The sequence below is a fragment of the Camellia sinensis genome, chromosome 4 (genome assembly GCF_055761805.1).
Source record: "Camellia sinensis isolate YWXY chromosome 4, ASM5576180v1, whole genome shotgun sequence".
NCBI lineage: Eukaryota > Viridiplantae > Streptophyta > Magnoliopsida > Ericales > Theaceae > Camellia > Camellia sinensis.
The window spans coordinates 154,081,719-154,104,025 of NC_138964.1; the positions used below are offsets into that span (position 1 = coordinate 154,081,719).

Below are 22,307 nucleotides of genomic sequence, written 5' to 3' on the forward strand. Positions count from 1 at the left end.
ACTATCGTATTTGGAGAAACTGTTTTGTGTTCATCTGTACATTGAACTCGTGAATCCGTATTGGGAATGTTATTAGATTCTGAACATGCACCTATATGATTGTACCTTTGCTTAGAATGATCGATATGCTATTTGTTTTGATAACTTGACCATTGGGACTACGACTCGGGGACTGTATGACTAAGTAAAGACCCCATGTGATAACCTCTAAACTGTGGACTGTGATTGTTGAACATTGACAAGATTGTTTGACTAGACCAGTGAGCCCATGCTCTAATGACCGTATGACCAATTTGAAACTTCTGTATAACAATCTGCTATTGCGTACCTTATGCTTACATGAAAAAAACTTATTTGGGAAATTGCTATATTGACTGTAATGCTTACCTCTCGATGTGAATAACTGCATGCCTGTGCATTTACCTGTAAAATTATTGGGAGGAAACACATTGTATATGACCTGAAACACTTGGACGTGAACTACTATGATACATGACTCTGATGTGACTTTGAGAATTTATGAACTTAGAACTAAGGTACCTCGATTGGAGATGATAAGGATAGAACTTTTACCTGATCTAACCTGATAGAATCATGGTTTGATGAGACCCTTGCTTAACTGATGGAATGTCTGTTTGATGACTCACACTTTGAACTTTTATTTAAAAGGACTGGGTAGAACTTTCAGTTGATATGACCTGGTTGAACGTTCATTGATTTGATTTGAGGAGACCCTTATTAAGAGCTATTATCTGATTGATTACATTATGGGGGATTGTGAATTGCTTATGATTGAATGACAGGGCTGTGTTGCTAAGGGAACTAGAATCAATCTTGAACCCTTAGAAAGAATGTGAACCGTCAACAGTAGACTATGTGATTACGAATAGCTTCTTACCAGATGCTTGTAACCGAATGGGAAAAACACGTGAATGAGATTATGGAATTTGGTAACTTATGCTTGGAGAAATGGAAATATTGTATATATGACATGTGATTGATTACCCGGTATTACTGTTTTGACTATGAACTTAGTCGACTAGAGAATGATTGCTTTGGTGTTACTGTGCTTCAAAACTGATGGGATTTGTGGCAACAGACTGGTTGATTATAAACTCTGACTGCCTGGAAGGATACACAATCAGTATGACTGCTTCTGTATTGACACATTGTATGATTGAATCCGTGAAAACTGAGGCTGATGAATAGTATATGAATGATAACTTCAGAATGACCTGGATTGACTGTGATAAGATTACCGGATTGAAAACCAAATCGAACAAGGACCGGATGGATGACTCGGGAGTAAGTAAATCAAGTCTCTGTGACTTAATAATGGGAAACAGTGTGAATCTATGACGTCCCATAAGTACTTGATATAAATAATGTGAATAATAACGTAGTAAAGTTATGTTCAACTGTATTTATTTCTGTGTGACAAAATAAGTTTTGTTTTTTGAAATATTATGTGTTGTGCAATGAGTAATTGTCCAATCTCTGATATGTATTTGTGTGACTCTTGGTATTATGTGATATCTGTTAGCTGTTACCCGTACCGGAGGCCCTGTCACGTGGGCTCAGCTTCTATTTTGTTGCCCGAATTCAGAGGTTCCTTTATGCAACTGGTTATTCGTAACCTCACGTGTATACGTTCTGTTCTGTTCTGTTAGTGCTAAGGGATGTATCACGTAAACTTAATCATGACTTATGATTTCTGTCTGTGTATGATCTGGACAAGAATGTGAATATGAACATGTATATGAATCTGTTTCTGATTAAAAATCTGAATGCGTATAAGACTCTGCTTTGATACGAACCCTAATCTCTGTATATGATTTGTGATTCTGTTTCGGTGCGAAGCTAAGGTCGAGATTGGGTTATGAGCATATTTATGAATATGGTTATGCTTCTGTTTTGTAAAGAATTGCAGTTATGTTTTGATGAACATCATTTCTTTTGATATAAGATAACTTGAGTTTGGAGGACCAAACTTTTTAAGGTGGGGAGACTGTAACAACCCCGATCCGTAACCCCGATCCGTAATGAGCTACTAATCCGTATTTAACGGTGCTAATGAGAGAATTAAAATAACTCATGTGTTTATTTTGTGTTTTCCATGATTTTGGCTTTCTATCTGTTACTTATAGAAATATCTGTTTGGAATTCCACTTTAATATGTAAATTGAAAACCTTATCGGCGGCCGAATCTGAAATCGATTAATGTTTTATGCTAATTAGAATTTATGTGATTTTATGGTACGTTCAATTGAAATTTGATTTGGTATGATTAAATTAGATTAAAAAGTTGTATTACATCAATTTGAGTTATTTACCAAATTGCCATTAGTGGACAATGCTAGGCCATCTATTAGTCTTGATTTATCTAAGCTTGGCATCACTCTTCAATCATCTTCCCAGAGACAAAATTGACTAGAGAGAGAGAGAGAAAGAGAGAGAGAGTTAGGAGAAAATTGGTTTCAACTAGGAATTCTTGCTTGAACTTGGAAGAATTAAAGAGAGGATTGCATAATTGAGCTTCTAGACTTGAAATTGAGGACCCAAGGTAGGATATTTATCCTTTAGTTTATGAATTCAAGTTGGTTCTTGCATGGTTCATGGTAATTTAGAGTTTAAAGTCAAGAATGGGTTTAAATGTTGAATTGAGTAGTAAATCATGCATGCATGTACATTTTCTCACAAATTGAGCATGAACTCCAAGAATTCTCTCTTGCATGTTTGAAATTCATCTTCATTTAGGGAAATCATCAAGTTTCAAATTGTTTTGTGGTGTTGGATCATGTTTTGAGAAGTTTGATACAAGAAAAATTCATGCATGTTGTGTTCATGAACATTCATCATGTTTTAAGTTGAAATTGTGAGTTTTTAACAAACTCTTGGGCCATGATTTTATGAAATAATTCTTAATTCATCATGTTTTACAAGTTTACTATGTTATCTCAAGTTTTGGGGCCCAAGAGAGGTGTTTTGAAGGTTGGAATTCGAGTTTTGAGCGTGAAGGTGCAATCTGGAAATTCCAGAATTTGCATCTATGCTCGAGCGTGGGAGTTCATGCTTGTGCGACCACTCTGGGTGCGTGCACTCCGCTCGAGCGTGAATTGCAAGCTCCCAGAAGTTTCATGTCTTTTACAGATCGCTCGAGCCAAGGAATGTGCGCTCGAACGACCATTTACATTTTACATGTCCGCTCGAGCGAGGAAAGCTATGCTCGAGCGTGGACCTTATTTTCAAAAATTTTGCCTAAGTGTTCCAAGGCATGTTTTGGCATCCTCATTGCATCTTAAGCATTCCTAAGCCTTAATTAAGCCATAGTAATGAGGTTATGGATTAGAAACACACTAAGAAAAGAATGTACAAAGCTCCGAGATTGCAAGTGTGTGTGTGTGTGTTAGACAATGTGATAAGAAAGAACAAGAACCAACATAATGAAAGCTAAGCCGTGTTGGCCACATGAATGTATAATATTAAGACATGTTTGTGTTATGTGCTTTTGTGTCTGTAGGTCAACGTCTGGAGATTGATTGACCGCTTACTAGAACCGCTGTGAGTAACATTTCTGTGAATATATGTTGATATGAATTATGTTCCAAATGAAATGTGATAAGCTATGATTTCTGAAATGATATCTGTTTACGTGAACAAACATCCCAAGTTTGAAATCTATTATGGCATCCATAGATAGTCCCAAGTCATGGGGGACGGCATGAAAATATGGGTCCATGACATACAAGTAATTACGAGATCTCGTTAGCCATTTCATTGTGGTGATATGTGTTTAATCGATATCCAGAACCGATTACTCTAGTCGGAAGACGTTCTGTGATATGTTCTATGGGATGTACTATTATTATGTTCTGATATGAGAATGATTATGCTCTGGGCTGTTTTCTGCTTATGATATATTCGGATTTTATTCGCTAACCCCTTTACCTTAATGTTATTCATTGGGCTTTAGCTCATTGTGTGTATATATATGTATAGGTAAGCATTTTGGAGCCCGAGCCTGAAGGCTTTTTGTCTAGATCTGTGTTCCGTTGTCAGCCAATCATTGTGCCTCACGTGAAGGTTCCCAAAGCGTCATGTGTTTAAGTTCTATTGGTTCTATGTATATGTATGACTTGTTTTAATTCTGTTGGCTGGACTTAATGTATATATATGACTTATTTTAATTCTGTTGGCTGGACTTAAGATACTATAATGTGTGTAGGTATAATGCATGAATGACTTTTGATTATGTAAATAAAGTTTTAAATATTTTGTTTCATATAAGTCAGCACAGCTCATTGGACAACTATATTTATGTATTTGCTTCCGGTAGCCCCTTAATCTTGTTAATCTGTTTAGAGGCCTTTGGTAATCCAAGGATTACTGGCCAGTTACGATGCTAAACCTATAGGGGCGGGTTTGGATCGTGACATATGTAGTGCCAAATTCTTTGCCAAATCTCAATGCCTCAACGATATTCTGCTCAACCAACATTCCAGTCACTACTTCAAGGTTCATGTGGATACGACATTGGGTTTCAATATTCTCAAGAATCAAATAGTCCAATGTGTAGTCAGGTTTGTACTTGTTGAAAATTCTGTTTAAAGTATGTATTTAGTTGCTAAAAATTGTAGAAAATTATGTCTTTTTCTGTTTTAGGCTATTGACAACTAGAAAGAGGTGGAACACACTGCAAATTGAAGTCATAGTAGCTGAAACTGTGAAGCAAACTGCTGTTAGAAAGTGATGTTACTGCTATGACTGTGAAGCAAACTGCTGCTGCTGCAAACTGTGAAGCAAACGTCACTTGATGCTAATGTTAATGGCTTGTAGTTCCACATTTTGTTAATGTTAATGGCTTGTATTTACACTTGATGTTATCCTTTGTATGGTTTGTTAGTGTCAATGTTACACTTGATGTTATACTTCATTTTCTTCTAACTGATTGTTTCAAAAGGGATAAATGGACCAATGTATGTGTTGAAATTTTTAGATTTTCTTTTATGTGAAAGAACAGGGACACAGCTTTTTCATTTGTTAGAAAAATTATGCCAAATTGGTGTCTTAATTTTTGAAGACCTACAGGTGTCATGCTGTTTAATTACACAAGTGGATTAGTGAATTTCAGCAACTTGTGAAAGGCACTAACTTGGATTAGTTCAATTACATAAGATGATCAACTTATTGAATTTTCACAAGTGGTGCCTTTCTGTCATACTGTTCAATTACTAATATTAGTGAAAATTAGTGAATTTCAGTTGATGATCTTTTTTTTTTTCTTTTTCTTTTTTCCATTTCAGTTGATTCAATTTTGTTTAGATGCCTGGGGTTGGGTTTAAAGGAACATGCTGGTGCTATACTCATAGAACCATCACATGTATGAGGTTCTTTGGTGTGAAACCAAAATGTTTCTGAGGTGTGAAACCAAAATGTATGAGGTTCTTTGGTGTCAAACCAAAATGTGCCAAACTTGCAACAAGTAGCATCCACAGATGTAGATGACTTAAGTTGAAACAGTACCAAGCCACCTCAAGCAATGTTAAGCAGATGATTGGATAATATAGTGAGGCAGAGACCACTCATGTATATGCCAACCATTAGAATGATCTGCTTTAAACTTGCTAATAGATAATAGACTATGTCTGATAAGTGATGGCAATAAAAAAAACTTGCTAACAGATAACAAGTTAAGGCCACTGCCAAATTGTTTGACAGAAAAAGCAATCAAAAAATAAGTGATCATGGTCCTTATTATGCTCCAAACAAGCAAGTGGTAGCTATTGACTACAGCTGAATTTAAGAATGGGAGTAAACTCTAATAATGAGACCAATGTTTCCCAAAATTCATTCCATAATGAAGAAATGACAGTTCTAAGTTCAACATTTTAACTCATTCCAAAAACATAAGTTACATCATGAAGTACAATAAAACCCAAAATGGTAGAAGCTTCCATTCAATTTCCCAAAATACAATAAAGTACAAAAGTTACATCATAAAGTACAAAATGATAGAAAATACAATGAAATACACCATCGCTTTGATATTATTTTTCATCCTTTCAAGCCTTCGACCATAGTCATTTTCCATGTCATCAAGCCTCGTCCTTACATCGTTAAAGTCTTCTACTGTTATAGCATCACAAGCTCTAGTGTTGGAATGGATTCTGGACGTAACATCTTCATCATCTTCATCCACGAACTTAAAGTAATTGCAATGGGGAGTGAGAGTGTTACTCTACAATGCATGATAATCAGTTAGTTGAATAAGACAAATATTAATGCGACTACTAAAGGATAAAATTTTTCAATACATACTTACATATTTTGATGGGCAAACAAAGAACAAACGCCATTGATTTCCATTCTTATTAGTTCTTACAATATATATGGCAGCGGTTCTTCCACAATTGCACAGCCTCGGTTGTAATCTTATGTTGCTATTGTTAGAAGAAGAAGCCATTTTTTAAATCTGCATACATGAGAAATTTGTAATGTTGTGCTATGCTTGTGTTTGATAAGGTTAATAGCAGTTCTATAAGGTTATGCCCATAACAAAAGTAATGGCAATTCTATAGAGGAGAGGGATAGAGTATGAAAGCTATTTGAATTTGAGGGACAAAGTGTACATCTTCACTGAAAACATCTATTTGTTCAAACTGCATGTTTGAGCCAAACTGAACAAACGTAGCATTTGTACTACAAAACCAAGAGAGAATGTATTGCTGGAATTAATCCCAAAACCAAGCATATGAAGAGATATCTAGAAAAGAAAAAAGAAAAAAAGTAAATAGTTTTTGAAACAAAACATAGTATTTGAACAGAGGTTACACAAACTAAACAGAGGTTAATAGAATTTTAACAGAGGTTACACAGACTAAACTGTTAATAGCATTTGAACAAACATGGCAGTTCATGAGAAATTTTTATTGCTGTGCTATGCTTGTGTTTGATGAGGTTAATAGTAGTTCTATAGAGTTATGCCCATAACAGAAGTAATGGCAGTTCTATAGAGGAGAGAGACAGAGTATAAAGGCTATTTGAATTTGAGGGACAGAGTGTACATCTTCACTGAAAACATCTATTTGTTCAAACTTCCATGTTTGAGCCAAACTGAACAAACATAGCATTTGTACTACAAAACCAAGAAAGAATGTACTACAAAACCAAGACTAAACTGTTAATAGCATTTGAACAAACATGGCAGTTCAATGTCAATCATTTTCTTCAGTTTCAAACATAGCATTTGTGATTAATTACACACATGTTACACACATAGCAATTTCAAATTGAACAAACATGGCAGTTCTTGAGATTCTTCAGTAAAACACCAACATTGCTTGAATAAGGAAACCCGTATCATTGATCATACTAGCATAACTTAAAAAATCCTTAGTACACAGGATTCAGACTTCAAAAACCCAAATTACCACAACTTATTTTTTTATGACTTCTTGTAAATCAAAACAACTGAAACATTAGATTTAATATATTTCTGATTTTCTCTTCTTTCTCAAATTTCTTATCAACCAACCAGAGAGGGGAAGAAAGTATGTTCACTGTTTCCAGAATAAAAACAAACAAAAAAAAAAGGCACAAAATTATTTTATTTCCTCAAAGCCTATTCAAGAACTTTACAAAAAATCTTTACAAAAACATGTAGAAAATTAATCAATTTGTCAAACTAATTAAATAGGTTTATGGATACTGATTCATCCCTATTTGAATCCGAAATCAAAGCCCTAATTTTGAAATTTCAAATATATTTTCTCAATCTCAATCACACAACCCTAACTTCTTAATTCCAGAGTTTTGAAGACAAACCCAATTCCTTTATGGCCTCAGAACCCACGTCCTCATCAAGAAATTTCTTCGCCCAGCCGATGGTGGTGGTCGCGGTGGAGCTATGGTTCACGAAGCAGAGAATATCAAGGTTGGAGTGGGTCGTCGTCTGGGTCGCCGTCAGGACTGGTTGCCGGTCAAGGTGGGTTTGATGGAGGAGAATAGGTGAGTGTGAGGCTGAATGAAAGTGAGAGTGATTGTGCTTGAATGTATAACTATAGCAATGGGCGGGAATAAAATGAAATTTTATTTTTTTTTAATGGCCGTTAGATGTGCAACAACTGATCTCAGCCGTTGCAAGAAGGAGATCAAGAGGACATACAAGGAGGGAATCCGGACTCGCACTTACAGAGGTGGAGGGTTAATTTCGAGGCAAAGTTGAAGTCATCATTTTTAAAATTGAATGATAGCTCAATCTACTGGTTCTCGGAATAGTCCAATTCGTTCTCTCTTTCTCTTGGATGGTGATGATACATGACAAGTGGAGGCTCATTGCTCATAGGAACTTCAATTTTGTCTTCTAGCATCAACAAGACATTTTATTTGACCTTTAAATTTAAATAGGGCTGCAAAACAATTTGAGTTAGAATTTTAGTTTTACTCGTTAAAATTATATTTAAAATTAATTTTTTTAGATGGTTATTCAAAATTAATTTACATATGAATAAATAAAATTTAAAATTTATATATACATATATATATATTTTTTACCTTGGCTCAAATTATGCTAGATAAACTTATATATACTTGATAAGTTCTTGTGGGGATATATTTTCTAAGTACCAACACGTGGCCAAGGTGACGCCGACGTGTCAGCCGAGGTGCCACGTGTCCTGGTTGTTATGCTGAGGTTATCTCGGATAGGCCGAGGTTACCTCCGAAGATATCAGAATCCGAGATAAGCGGATGAGGGGCAAGAGTCCTAGAATGAGAGAAGACTTCAGTTTGTATTAAGATAAGACTCTTAGAGCGTTTATCCTAATCTTATTGGGAATCCAAGATTAGCAGTAATCCTGAGTCCATAGAAGTTAGGCTTCTATTGGGACTAGGTTTATGTTGGCTATAAAAGAAAGGCACCCCCATAGGTCTAAGGTATGCTTTTGATACTTAAGCTTGTGAGTTTAGCACTTGATTTATCTTTGAGAGATATACTGACTTGATCGTCGGAGTGCCCCCGGGTGGACGAACCACTGCCGGAATCTTTTCTTTCTGTTGCAGGTCTGCCATGTGCCATCTATTCTGTTGGTGCTCTCCAGCTGGTTACTAAGCGGGCAGTGTGGTCAGAAAATCACTCACACAATTTGACGCCATCTGTGGGAAAGAAAGGAGAATAGATGGCCATCACTGTACAAGATCAACGTATCGAAAATGATGAGTTTAACAAAGATGGAGAATGTGTCGACATAAACGGAGTGAAGACCCTTCCAGAAGGGACGCAAAGACAGGGGGCAAGAGTGCTCCCAAGGAGATAGCATTCAAGTATAGAAGAGCTCAACCCAAGTGAGCAGATCTCGGATTCCAGATCCTGGATCCCGAATCCTAGAAGACAAGATCTCGGCCTAAACAAGTAGGTCCGAGAAGACAAGAGCTCAGCCTAAGTGAGCAGATCCCGGATTCCAGATCCTAGAAGGCATGATCTCGGCCTAGATGAGTAGGTCCGAGAAGAGAAGAGCTCAACCTGAGAGAGTAGATCCAAGATTCCAGCAGACAAGACCTCGGCACTTAAGCCCGAGAAGAGAAGAGCTCAGTGAGCAGATCTCAGATCCAAGAAGATAAAAAGAAAACATACAAGGTCAGACTGCCGTTAGCCAGGTTGAAGACCTTTTATAAGGTCCACAAAAGAGCATGTGAAAGCCATGTAGGGGGCAGAGAGAAGACAAAGATGTTTAACACTTGTTGAAATTTGTGGACAATTTATAAGTTGAAGTTAAACCGAAATCATTGTTTAACACGTGTTGAAATTTGTGGACAATTTACAAGTTGAAGTTAAACCGAGATCATTGTTTAACACTTGTTGAAATTTGTGGACAATTTACAAGTTGAAGTTAAAACCGAGATGATATTTAACACTTGTTGAAATTCTGTGTGAATTTATAAGTTGAAGTTAAAACCGAGATGATATTTAACACTTGTTGAAATTCTGTGTGAATTTACAAGTTGAAGTTAAACCGATGTGATATTTAACACTTATTGAAATTCTGTGTGAATTTACAAGTTGAAGTTAAACCGATGTGATATTTAACACTTGTTGAAATTCTGTGTGAATTTACAAGTTGAAGTTAAACCGATGTGATATTTAACACTTGTTGAAATTCTGTGTGAATTTACAAGTTGAAGTTAAACCGAGGTCGTATCAGAAGAACATGGTTAAAACACTTGTTGAAATTTTTGAGAAAAATTTACAAGCTAAAGTTAAGCCGAGGTTATGATAAAGAATGATGGTTAAAACACTTGTTCAAATTTTTGAGAAAAATTTACAAGTTAAAGTCAAGTTCAAGCAATATCTACGTACTTGCCAGAACTACCAGGTTGTCAAAACTTGAAATATGGAAAACTGAAGTCTTGATAGAAGACATTGAGAAAGTGACAAGTCCTAAGCAACACTTGTAAAAATATTTGTTACAATATTTTCAAGTGTTAGAACAAGGCCGAGATGAGCAACATTAGAAGTTGTGACAGAGGTATTTTACCCGAAGAGATTGCACAGTCAAGGTGTACTTTGAAGACATGCAAATTAGAATCATACAAGAGCAGAAAAAAGAAGACATTCATTCAAAGAAGAAATTAGAGAAATGCATTTAAAGAAGAAAGAAGGCACTTCGGCCTGAATATTGAAAAATAAATTATTCAAACTACAAAAATGGCACGTCGGCCGGATTAAAAGCATACAAAGAAGGACAAAGTACAAGGTACAAGGTACAAGGAGTAAAAGAAGGAAACAAAACTACTCGGCATCAGTGGCAGGATATTGAAGACAGTTGGAAAGACTTCTCAGTAGCCTTCTCGACCTCGAGCTCAGCATCGATCTCCCGAAAAGTTTGATCAAAGCTCTTCTCGGCGATTGGCACCTCGGAGTTTGAAGGCAAGGATTGAAAGCAAGAATCTGGAAAAAGACATAGAAAACAGAAACAAGAATGTAATTCGTAATCAAGAATGATGATGAAGCTATCAGGAAATCAAGACAAAAAGATTGCATAGGTGTGTCAAGCCAAGAACAGTAGCAGGAATCAACAGATGTGTGAATAGTGTATATTCAAGAAGATGATTTGGAAACAACGGGTAAAACAGCAATGGTGATTAACAATGAAGCAGAGCTTCTTGGAAAGCAATAAGAAATAAAACCAGGAGGAACAGTGGCTTACCAGAAAGAGGGAAACCGGAATGAGAATTGCCGAAATCTGACGACGGATGCGAAAATGACAGAATGACGTAAGCTTCACCGGAGGAAAGGAACGAAAACAGTTGCAGAGCTTGAAAGCTTGGAACAATGACGGATTTAAGCAAAAGAGCTAGAAAAAGAAAAAGCCAGAGGATTGAATGAAAAAAGAGAAAAATTAGAGTCAAGAAGACGACAAAGTTCAAGAATAAAGCCAAATGCACAGGCACTAAGTAAGTATGTGAAGAACAAGAAAGTAAATGACCCAGACACGATGCTAGCAACAGAAAGTGGATATGGCAAGAACAGTGCCAGGCGTTCAAACAATTCAAAACTTGAAAACAGACGAAAATAGAAGACAATAGAGGGCAAGTAAACGGATTCAGAAGAGTTATGAAAGATTGAGCTTATAAGAGTTTATGAACCTATCAAAAGAAATGAACGCCGATATGAAGATCGCCGGAGTCAAATAGATGACTGAAAGTCGGGAACCCACCGAAGAATGCAAGTGGAGCAGTTGCAAAGCTCTTGGAGTTTACGAATTAATGAAACAAGAACCTCGGCTAGGAGGTGTGATCTCGAGCAGCATGGAAAGCATGAAGCTTGATACTTGACAGAAGTGGACAGTAAAGTCCAGGGAACTTTGAGGTCGGCGAGTTTGATCTCAGACAGAGGGGCACAGATGAACGAACAGTGTAGGTTCCATCACCTCAGAATGTCAAGGTAATAGAACCTAGGGGGCAGTTGTGGGGATATATTTTCTGGGTACCAACACGTGGCCAAGGTGACGCTGACGTGTCAGCCGAGGTGCCACGTGTCCTGGTTGTTATGCCGAGGTCATCTCGGATAGGCCGAGGTTACCTCCGAAGATATCGGAATCCGAGATAAGCGGATGAAGGGTAAGAGTCCTAGAATGAGAGGAGACTTCAGTTTGTATTAAGATAAGACTCTTAGAGAGTTTATTCTAATCTTACTGGGAGTCCAAGATTAGCAGTAATCCTGAGTCCATAGAAGTTAGGCTTCTATTGAGATTAGGTTTATGTTGGCTATAAAAGAGAGGCATCCCCATGAGTCTAAGGTATGCTATTGATACTCAAGCTTGTGAGTTTAGCACTTAATTTATCTTTGAGAGATATACTGACTTGATCGTCGGAGTGCTTCCGGGTAGACGAACCACCGTCGGAATCTTCTTTTTCTGTTGCAGGTCAGTCAGGTGCCATCTATTCTGCCGGTGCTCTCCAGCTGGTTACTAAGCGGGCAGCGTGGTCAGAAAATCACTCACATATTTTTACAATATTCATCTTTAGGTAGTCTAATGGATTGATTCTTGGTCTAAATTCCTTTTGAGCATAACATTAGAATATAAATCAAAAGAATGATTGTCATACTATTCACTGTCGTCACTTCAACTTACACTGGACTCATGCTGATTGCTAGTGATTGATTATAGAAGTCTTCCTTAACCTTTAACTCATATGTCGTTTTGTAAGTAAGAAGTTTAGTTAAAGTTGCTCACATTGCAACTCCGGCAAGAACTCTAGTGATTGACTATGGAAGTCTTTCTTAACCTTTGGTTCATATGTCGTTCCATGGGTAACAAGTTTAGCTCAAGTCGCTCATACATACCAACTCCATCAACAACAACCAAATCAATGAGGTATATACAAAACAAAGTTACTCTAGATAAATTCCATTAAAATTCATTTGAGGTCAACTCAAAAGATAAGTAAGTTACACTTGAAAATATTTTTGGACTTGTTAAATTTTAAATAACTTGCTACCCAATTTGGCTTGTTTATAATTTTAAATTTAATTCTCTAATCACTCAATCATAGTGAAAAATATCAAAAACTTTTAGAAGTGTGAAGACAGTTCACAAACCTCTTGTTTGCTATAAAGGTATTTCTCAAATTAATTTTTAATTTTTTTACAAAAAATTGAAATTTTTAAAAATTCACACTTGTTTTTGAAGGATAATGCTCCGCGCTGCACATGTTGATAGGAATGTTATAAATTAAAAAAATTTATGATATATATATATTTTTTATTTTTAATTATAGAGGTGGATCTATAAAATAATGAGAATTTTTTTTTAAGATCCATGATATTAAGATTTTATAAGATAAATGACATACAATATTTCCATAGTAGTTAAGATCTCTCAACATTTCTACAGAGAAAATTCGACTCAGAAAAATTTTGCCAAACTCAAAAAAATTTCGTCCTGACTTAGAGAAATTTCAATTTTCATAGAGAAATTTCTCTGTGATCATACCAGAGAAATTTTGAAATTTCTCTAAGTCGGAGCTAAAATTTCTCTGAATCGAGTGAAATTTCTCTAAGTCGAATTTTCTCTATAAAAATATTGAAGAACCTTAGCTAATAAAAAAAATATCTTGGACCTCTTTTATTGTACAAAATTAGATAGGGATGTTTCACTAATTTTTTCTAAAATAATATTGCGGAGACAACTCAACTATAGTATTTGTCATATAATAATGAAACTCAATAAATAATTACAATATGAGTGAATAATAAAAATATATGAAATTTATTAGTTTGTATAAAATCATTCTTCAAAAAATTTTAAGACTGTTTTATGAGTTTAGTTACTAATTTAATTTGCATGTTACATTCATCTCCTCGCAACGTATTCTATCCTTAGACAAAAAAAAGAAAAAAAAAAGAAAAAAAAGGAAAATATTGCAAAAATACAGTATGATTTTGTGCCACCCCCAAATATATTTACTTAATTTAAATATATATATATATATATATATAATTACAACATTTTTTGGGCCATAGTAAAATATAGGGAACTTGTGCATAATGCTTCAAGAAACCTCATAAGAAGTGCCATGTGGTAGCACATGGTGTGTTGCACAATGTTGCATAGTGCAGTATAGTGCTGCATAATAAGGGTCTTCTCACTTATAAATGTGTAAGTTGTATGGTAATGAAATCATAAGAATAACAGACAAGGGGAATCTGAGAGAGTGAGCCGAAATCAAAAATATGAGTAAATGATCAATTTTGAGGTGAGTTGCATTATATTTTGAGCTACCATAAACCGTTTTATATAAAATTTATTTTGAAATGATATTAGTTTTTAAAGTATATTATTTGCTAAATGAACCCTATTTGCTTATAAAGGAAAATCCATGGATAAAACTATTTATTAAATATGTTTTTAAATAATTATTTTGTAAGTATCATTACGGAAGTCTCATGTCTTGGGAGACTTAAATAACCATTGCCCTCTGTATTGTCACTTTAAGTGACCTTCTGTTGTCATGGATCCACTGACCATCTGATTTCTAGTGTGGAGTGAAGTGTTGTGCACAGTTAAATGCTACACTATTGTGAAAAGCCACCTCTAGAATTCGTACGAGCCACCTCTTGAGTTCATACATCTGTTCTGTTTTGTTCTGTACCGTGGTTATGATTATTTGCTTATATAATTTTTGTGTTATGCTTCTGTTATTTAAAATGATTTATGTATTTTTATTATGGAACAAATCTCTATTTAACCCAAATAATTATCCATGGTGAATTTTATACCATTATACTCTCAGTATAATATTTCTCACTCTGTCATGTACTTATATTTATTAACCACTTTCAGGTGACGTGTCAAGACTAGTGTGTGGGGTAGACACAAGACACTTGGTAGTCATAGTTCAGTTCTAACAATGTAAATGAATAAAAGTTCTAATATATATGTTTTTGTTATAATTAAATTAAGATTTGGGTACCATTTTATTTTACTCCATTGCACTATTAATTTGTTATGATTTTAGTTATTGTCTTGTTATGACGCCAAACCTCCCTGTATCGGATTTGAGTCGTGACAATTTTTTTGTTTGTTGGTATACCATTGTTGTTTTAAGTACAGTTCGTTTCATCTTATTTATGCGTAGGCCATGTTTGATTTTAATTTTTGTAATTATTTTTAATTTTTTTTTCAAAAAATATAAACTAGTTTGATAAAAATAAATATTAAAAAGATATCATGAAAATTAAATCAAAATACCCTCTATTTTTTTGTTCAGTGCTTTTTAATTTTTAATTTTTAATTTTTTCATGAAATTAATTTTTAATTTTTTTTTCCTGAAAACATATTATGAAAATTAAACCAAAATACCCTCTATTTTTTTTTTTTTTTTTTTTTTTAAACAGGAGTTAAATGTGGATGAAGTGATTACTTGTAACTAATAGTAGAAGATACACAGGACATACACCTTGTCCGCATACAAAATTTCTCACGTTAATTACATTTTCAAGTTGTAGATCATAACCTCTCAAACACTTTTCAAAAAGTTAAACTGGCAACCAATGACATTTGGAGAAATTTTTGTATGCGGAGAAGGTACATATCGTGTGGTACCTTCTATTATTATGATTGGTTTTGACAGTAGGGTTCACTATATTTATGTTGAGTGTTTGGAGAATAATAGTGGACATGTACATTTGTGATTAATGGAAGATAGTGCCACATGATACCCTATTGACATACAAAAATTTCTCAATTAACGTGGTCAGTAAACTAGGTTTAATTTGCCTAATTAATGCATAACTACTACCTTTTTATATAACAACAATAACATTGGCCATGGTTTGGGTAACATTTTGGAACTAAATAATCACAAAAAGATAAAATAGGTTATATAAATTAATAAGACAAAATATTATTTTTTACCCATAATCATTACATTTTTTCTCTCATAAAAATCAAAAAAATTCAAATAAAAAGCCAAATGAAATTAAAAAAGTCATGTTAAAAAAGTTTCAACACAAAAAAAATTGGTTAAAAAAGCAAATGCCAACCGAACTTAAGGGTTTTTGTTAACAAAGGCCCTAAGGGCACTTGTTAAAGATTTATTAAATACACTTAACTATCTCCCCCATCATAGAAAAGATAAAACACAATAAATATATTTTGCTAGAGACTAAATTATCATTTTATTTAATTTCTTCTATTTTAACATTATATACTTTTATAATGAAGTTTTTTTTTTTAAATTTTTTTTATCATAAAAGCAAAATAAATGCCTTTATTTTTAAATAACATTTCGAGGATTTTTTTTAAAAAATTTGAATGCGATCTATTTTCAATCATAATTAAATTATATGGTATAAAGAAAATGAATCTAAAAATTGACAAAAATAAAAATGAAGAGCATATAATTTTTTTTATATTTTTTTATAAAAATAAAGGACATAAAAATTTAAAACAAAAGCACAAAATTATATCCTTTATTTTTCTTAAACCATATAATTTAATTATAATTAAAAATAGATAGTATTTAAAATTAAAAAAAAAATCACGAAATGTTATTTAAAAATAAAGGTATTTATTTTGTTTTTTGATAAAAAAAAAAAACTCCTTTATAAAAGTATATAATGTTAAAATAGAAGAAATAAAATAAAAGGGTAATTTAGTTTCTAACAAAAATATATTTATTGTGTTTTATTTTTCTATGATAGTGGAGGTAATTACGTGTATTTATGATAGAGGTGGTATTCATCATATCAGAATTAACAAGACTTGGGATTTCTCAACACAATTGGACATTTTAGGGAAAGAATTTGAGGCCAGGCTTCAATGTATTGTATATTTTTAATTGGTTTCTTCTCTGCATATCACTGCCTAATTTATTCATTTTAATTGAGAGAGCAGAAAAAATTTAAAATTTACACCCCTAAGTAACACTTTTAAGTCATTTATTTAGCTTATTTTTGCTTAAAAACAGTTGATTGATAATGATGTTTGGTTGTAACTTAAAATTTTAACTTATTTTACATTTTTTAGTTTATTTGATTAAAAAAAGTGAGATTTTCTTAAATTATAATTTGTAATATTTTTTTTTTGTTTGGTTGAAATAATTATGTATGGAGGAAAGAGTCTTATATTTTTGTGATAACTTATTCAACTAAATAACTTATTGAAGACATTATGAATATTTTCATAATAAAAAATTTATGCTATAATTTATTTAATTAAACATTATTATTTTAGGTAGGCAACCTAAAAACGAGGTGAATTGGATTTATAAATAAATTGCTAAATTAAAAATTTAACCCAAATGATAGATAAATAAATTTGCTCAATAATATAAAATAGAGTAATAAAATAAAATGAGTAAAGGAAAGAGAAAACAAACTCAGCGATTTATAGTGGTTCAGCTTAACCTAAGTCTATATCCACTCTCCAAGTATCCTCCTCGGGAATTTTCCATTATTCTTCAAATAGTAATACACTATTTGTTTCACGGATGCTAGTGAACTTTTACAACAAGTGCCCAATCCTGATCACTCAAGCTAGTTTAGAATCCAGTGCCTAGTCACATCTCACCAAGTGATTTTATCTCAAACATCACTCTCAAAAATATCCCAACTAGTTTTGAATCTGGTGCTTAGTCACGCATAATCCAAGTGATGTTATTCCAAAAAATTACTCACAAAACTCTCTCTTTTTACAAGAATAATATGAATAAGGGATAGAAAACTCTTTTACAATTTTGTTCAAATTCTCAACAAATTTTCTCACAAAAAATACAACTCAATAAGGCACAATACACTTTTTGAGAACAATTCAATATCACAAAATTTTCTCTCCTTCACTTCATTACTTCTTATTTTTTTGAAACCAAAATACTCCTTGTATAGCTAAAACATGTATCCATTGGAGAAGAAGAGGTGCTTCTCTTCTGACTCTGAAGACGCTATAGTTCGGGCACGCTACCACGCGGGGCATGAGCACCAATCATTTTCAAATATGGCAGCCGAAGTGATTGAAAATATAGACAACAATCGCTTTCAATAAATAGTAATTCAATTTTTTCAACAATTTCTCGTAAAAAACAAAGAGTGTACATTAATTTGCATAATAACTCCTCTATTACAATATTTAATTACACAGTAAATTTTTTATTAAAATATTTGTATGTATAGTAAAATTTCTTTAAATAACATTTATATAAATATATTCATCTTTTAAAATCTCTGTAATTATTATAGACATTTTAGATACATTCTAATAAAAATAACCAACCATCCCATACGAGTATATAAATTTTGTCAAAAGAAAACAACTCACCAATATCACATTTGTAAAAAAAATACAACTAATCAATATCAAATTTGTCAAAAGATGAATAGTGACCAACTGTATTTTTCAAAACGTGAATAGTAAATTTTATAAAATATTTTTGTAAAATCAGATCTTGTACAGTAATTTTGATTTAAATAATATTTATAATAAATATATCATACAATATATATTTTAAACAGATAATATTATGTGTTAAAGAATGTAAATATATTAAAAAAAATTACAATTTATTCCATAATATTTTAAATATCATCAAAATTAAACCCTAGGATTACCATACATGTTCAACTTTTGGAAAGTATGTGTGTGTGTCAATTTCCGACCACACTGCCAATCAAGCACTCAGCTGAAGAACACTGGCAAAATAGATTAAGCCCGAACGACCTGTCACAAAAAGAAGAGATTCCAGCGGTGGTTCGTCCATCCGGGGGCACTCCGACGATCAAATCAGTTATCTCTCAAAGATAACAAAAATGCTTAACTCACTATTCAAAGCATAAAAGCATACATTAAACCCATGTGGGTGCCTCTATTTTATAGCCAACACTTTCCTAATCCCAATAGAAGCCTAGCTTCAATGGACTTAGGATTACTACTAATTTTGGACTCCCAGTAGGATTGGGATAAACTCTCTAAGAGTCTTATCTTTATCCAAACTGAAGTTCTCTCCCATTCTAGGACTCTTGTCCCTTATCCACTTATTCCGAATTCCGATTTCCTCGCAGATAATCTCGGCCTAGCTAAGATCATCTCGGTGTCATGACCAAGACATGTGACACCTCGGCTGACACTTCGGTGTCATCTCGGCCACGTGTTGTCATTCAAAAATTGTCCCCACAACTGCCCCATAGGTTCTATTACCTCGACACACTACAGGAAAACCTGTCAAATAACACGGAGCTTTTTGCGACGGGGTACCTGCCGTCGCAAAAAGTGGTTTTTTTGCGACGCAGTGTAATTTCTGTCGCCAAAAATTTATTTTGCGACGGGGTTTATTTACCGTCGATAAAAATGGGCTTCTGCGACGGGTGTGACTTCCGTCGCTAATGAAATTAAAAGAAAAATGTAGGAACAGTTGCGACGCACGGTATACCGTCGCAAAAAATATTCTTTAGCGACGGTAAAACGTTACCGTCGCAAATGGTGGATCATCTGTGACGGCAGAGGCCCATCGCAAATGCTCTGGGTAAAAATGACGTCGTTTTATTTGTTAATGATGTACCATTTGTGACGGTTAAATTTTCCGGTCGCAAAAATTTTTTTTTCATATCCCGCTCATTTCGGTGGCCCATTCGCGGTCATATGTCCCAAAATCCCTAAAATCCCAAATCAAAATCCATTGATCCCAAAATTCCCAATCTCCGACGGCGACGACCTTCGCAGAGTGACGAGGGTGAACGGTGAACGGTGAACGATGGCCTTCGCCGGAGTGACGAGCAGCAGCGACGCGTGACGAGGGTGAACGACGACTGACGAGGCAAGACATTCATCTCTTATCTTCAAGTTCACCAATTGTAGCTCATCGTGCTTTGTTGTCGCCTACATTTTTCTTGATCGGTTCGTGCACAGCCAACCACTTTTGCCGATCAATTCCTTCAATGTGCATCGGTTCTCATTACCAGTGTCTTGGTTTCTATCAAGTTCATGGATGATATGTGAGTTCTCTTCCCTTTTCTTCTTCTTTTTTTTCTTCTTTTTTTTTTTTTTTTTTAAGTAGTGATTGAAATTCTTTGATCTATTCTTGTGGTTATACATGAATCATTTAGTTTTTTAGTTAGCAAAGTGGATTTAGATGTTAATTGTATTGAAGTTTGTTTTTTTGTTGGGAGCTTCCTCTATCAATTAAACTTAATATTTAAAAAAAAAATTCAAATTTTAAAATGTGTAGATTTGATTCATTACGTGTGATTCACACTATGCTAAATTTAAATACTCCTACATACATTAATTGAAATTCTTATGTATATACATTTCTAAAGTTAAATTGGGCTGTCATATGAACTTGTATCCCTCTTCAATTTGATCATTCTTTTTTTCTATTTTCATTCAATTGAATTCTAGGTTTATACTTCTTTGATTTTTTTTTTTTATTTTTTCAAATTTCTCTTGTGAATTGACTTTCCTTAAAAATTGAAAAAGAATAAAAATTGAAGCTTAAATGTCAACACACCTGAACATTATCATAGAGCGCAAACAGGGGAACGGCCAGCAGTTTCAAATTTTTGGGTACTGCGAAGTACTCTCTTTCAGCCAAGTGAACAAGGAAAAGCTTCTTACACTCCTGCATTGAAAATTCCTCTTCAGGACAGCTGATTTCAAGACAACTCAATCAGCGAAAAAACAAATTTATTCCATGTGTCACTGGGAAGTCCAAAGATCCTCTACTACCTTAGGCTTTGTGATATGTGGAGGGAAATAGGGGTACATTATAGTTTCAAAGTTTGGCCTCCACCAGATAGCCACACACTCGCCAATCTGCAACAAAATGTGACAAAATAAGCACAATTAAACCCCCACAATAATGTATCCCTTCATGTTCCTTGTCAACATGAAAATCAAGCAGGGCAATACAATTCTTTCTTGATGATAGAAAAAGAGCAACTAGGATATCTCTCGAATCAGGAACATAGTTTTTTTTGGTGAATCAGGAATACAGTTACTTCTCCTAGATGGAGAGCAACAAAGGAAAACAAGAACAAAAAATATAAATAAAAAGCTAATCAGCTGGAACATGGTGGATGCCTATTTTCTCAGGGATTAGCTTTTTTATCTTATAATTTCCCCAATTAAAAAGGATGATAGTCAATCAGACCAAGTTGGTATTTACTGTTTCCTTCCCAGTTGTTGAAAATTTAGCTAGAAGCTAATTTCTGCCTCCTCATTTAATAAATAATAACACACAAACTTGTGTCTAATTGGGATTTGAACCCAGACATCTCTCTTTAGGGGCGGGAGATACCACTCAAACTAACAGCTAATAGCAGCATATGCTTGATTATCAAAGGTAATGAAAGAACAAACCTGCCAATTCGGTTGCAATGAAGGAGAATTAGCACCAAGTTTGCTTGACAATTTCCTTTTCAAGCCTTCAATTTCTACAAAAAGTAGAAAGCAATATCCTAACATCTGAGAGAGAGAGAGAGAGAGAGAGAGAGAGAGAGAGAGAAGGCACACTATAAATTATATACCATTTTCTCCAGGCTTCAAACGGCCACCAGGAAGCTTGCAAAAGGTGTTTCCGATTTGCAAAAGAAGAATGTGAGGATGGTTATGCTCTTGCACCTGCACAAACCAAGCATTGAGAGCAAAATCAAGGAACTTATAAGTACACTAAACTCTAAACCCTAACTTATAACTGACAAGGATGCTTGGTGGTATTGGTGATAACTGATAATTGATTGGCTCGGTTTACATTTGAAACTAACAAATATCTAAATCACATCGTAAAATGCAAGAGTTGTCTTCTTAAATCAGGATTCATTATAATTTCTCCAAAATAAGCATACATACATTTAATGTGCGTAACATATCCATAATATGTAGTTGAAGACAAATCAACTCAAAAAAAGTTCATCAGTCCATGCCATATGGTTATAATAATTGGATTTTGTTATTTGAAATGCTTAGTTTACATGGTTGTAGATGTGTGTGGGCTTATATGTGTGCATTCCTGATTTTTCCTCCTCTTTGTCTTGTTCTTCTTTGTAGGTTATTGCAGGTATTTGTGTATTGGTATGGCTTGTAAATATTGGTCATTTTCATGATCCTGCTCATGGTGGTTTCTTACAGGGGGCAATCCACTACTTTAAGGTAATGATTTATGGATGAGGTTCCTTCTTTTCTATTGCATACATGTTTATATACATATATATTGAACAATGCTAGAAACAACCCTTAAGGTAAAAAGTGTGTAAAAAGTGTATTGAAATGTGTATAACTGTTTTGGGACATGTGTGGATCTATTTTGTGCCTGGT

At 34.1% G+C, this 22,307-nt stretch overlaps 1 protein-coding gene across 1 annotated transcript; it reads right to left on the reverse strand.

Annotated features, from left to right (window-relative positions):
- Positions 1-4,663: 4,663 nt before the first annotated feature.
- Positions 4,664-21,866, reverse strand: LOC114306998 (pre-mRNA cleavage factor Im 25 kDa subunit 2-like). The gene is made up of 7 exons (XM_082923748.1): positions 21,843-21,866; positions 21,521-21,614; positions 21,354-21,427; positions 20,721-20,807; positions 20,503-20,613; positions 6,113-6,238; positions 4,664-4,792 (listed from the first exon to the last, which is right to left on the reverse strand). The coding sequence occupies exons 1-7, from the start codon at positions 21,864-21,866 to the stop codon at positions 4,664-4,666; spliced, it is 645 nt and encodes a 214-aa protein (XP_082779874.1).
- Positions 21,867-22,307: the final 441 nt, after the last annotated feature.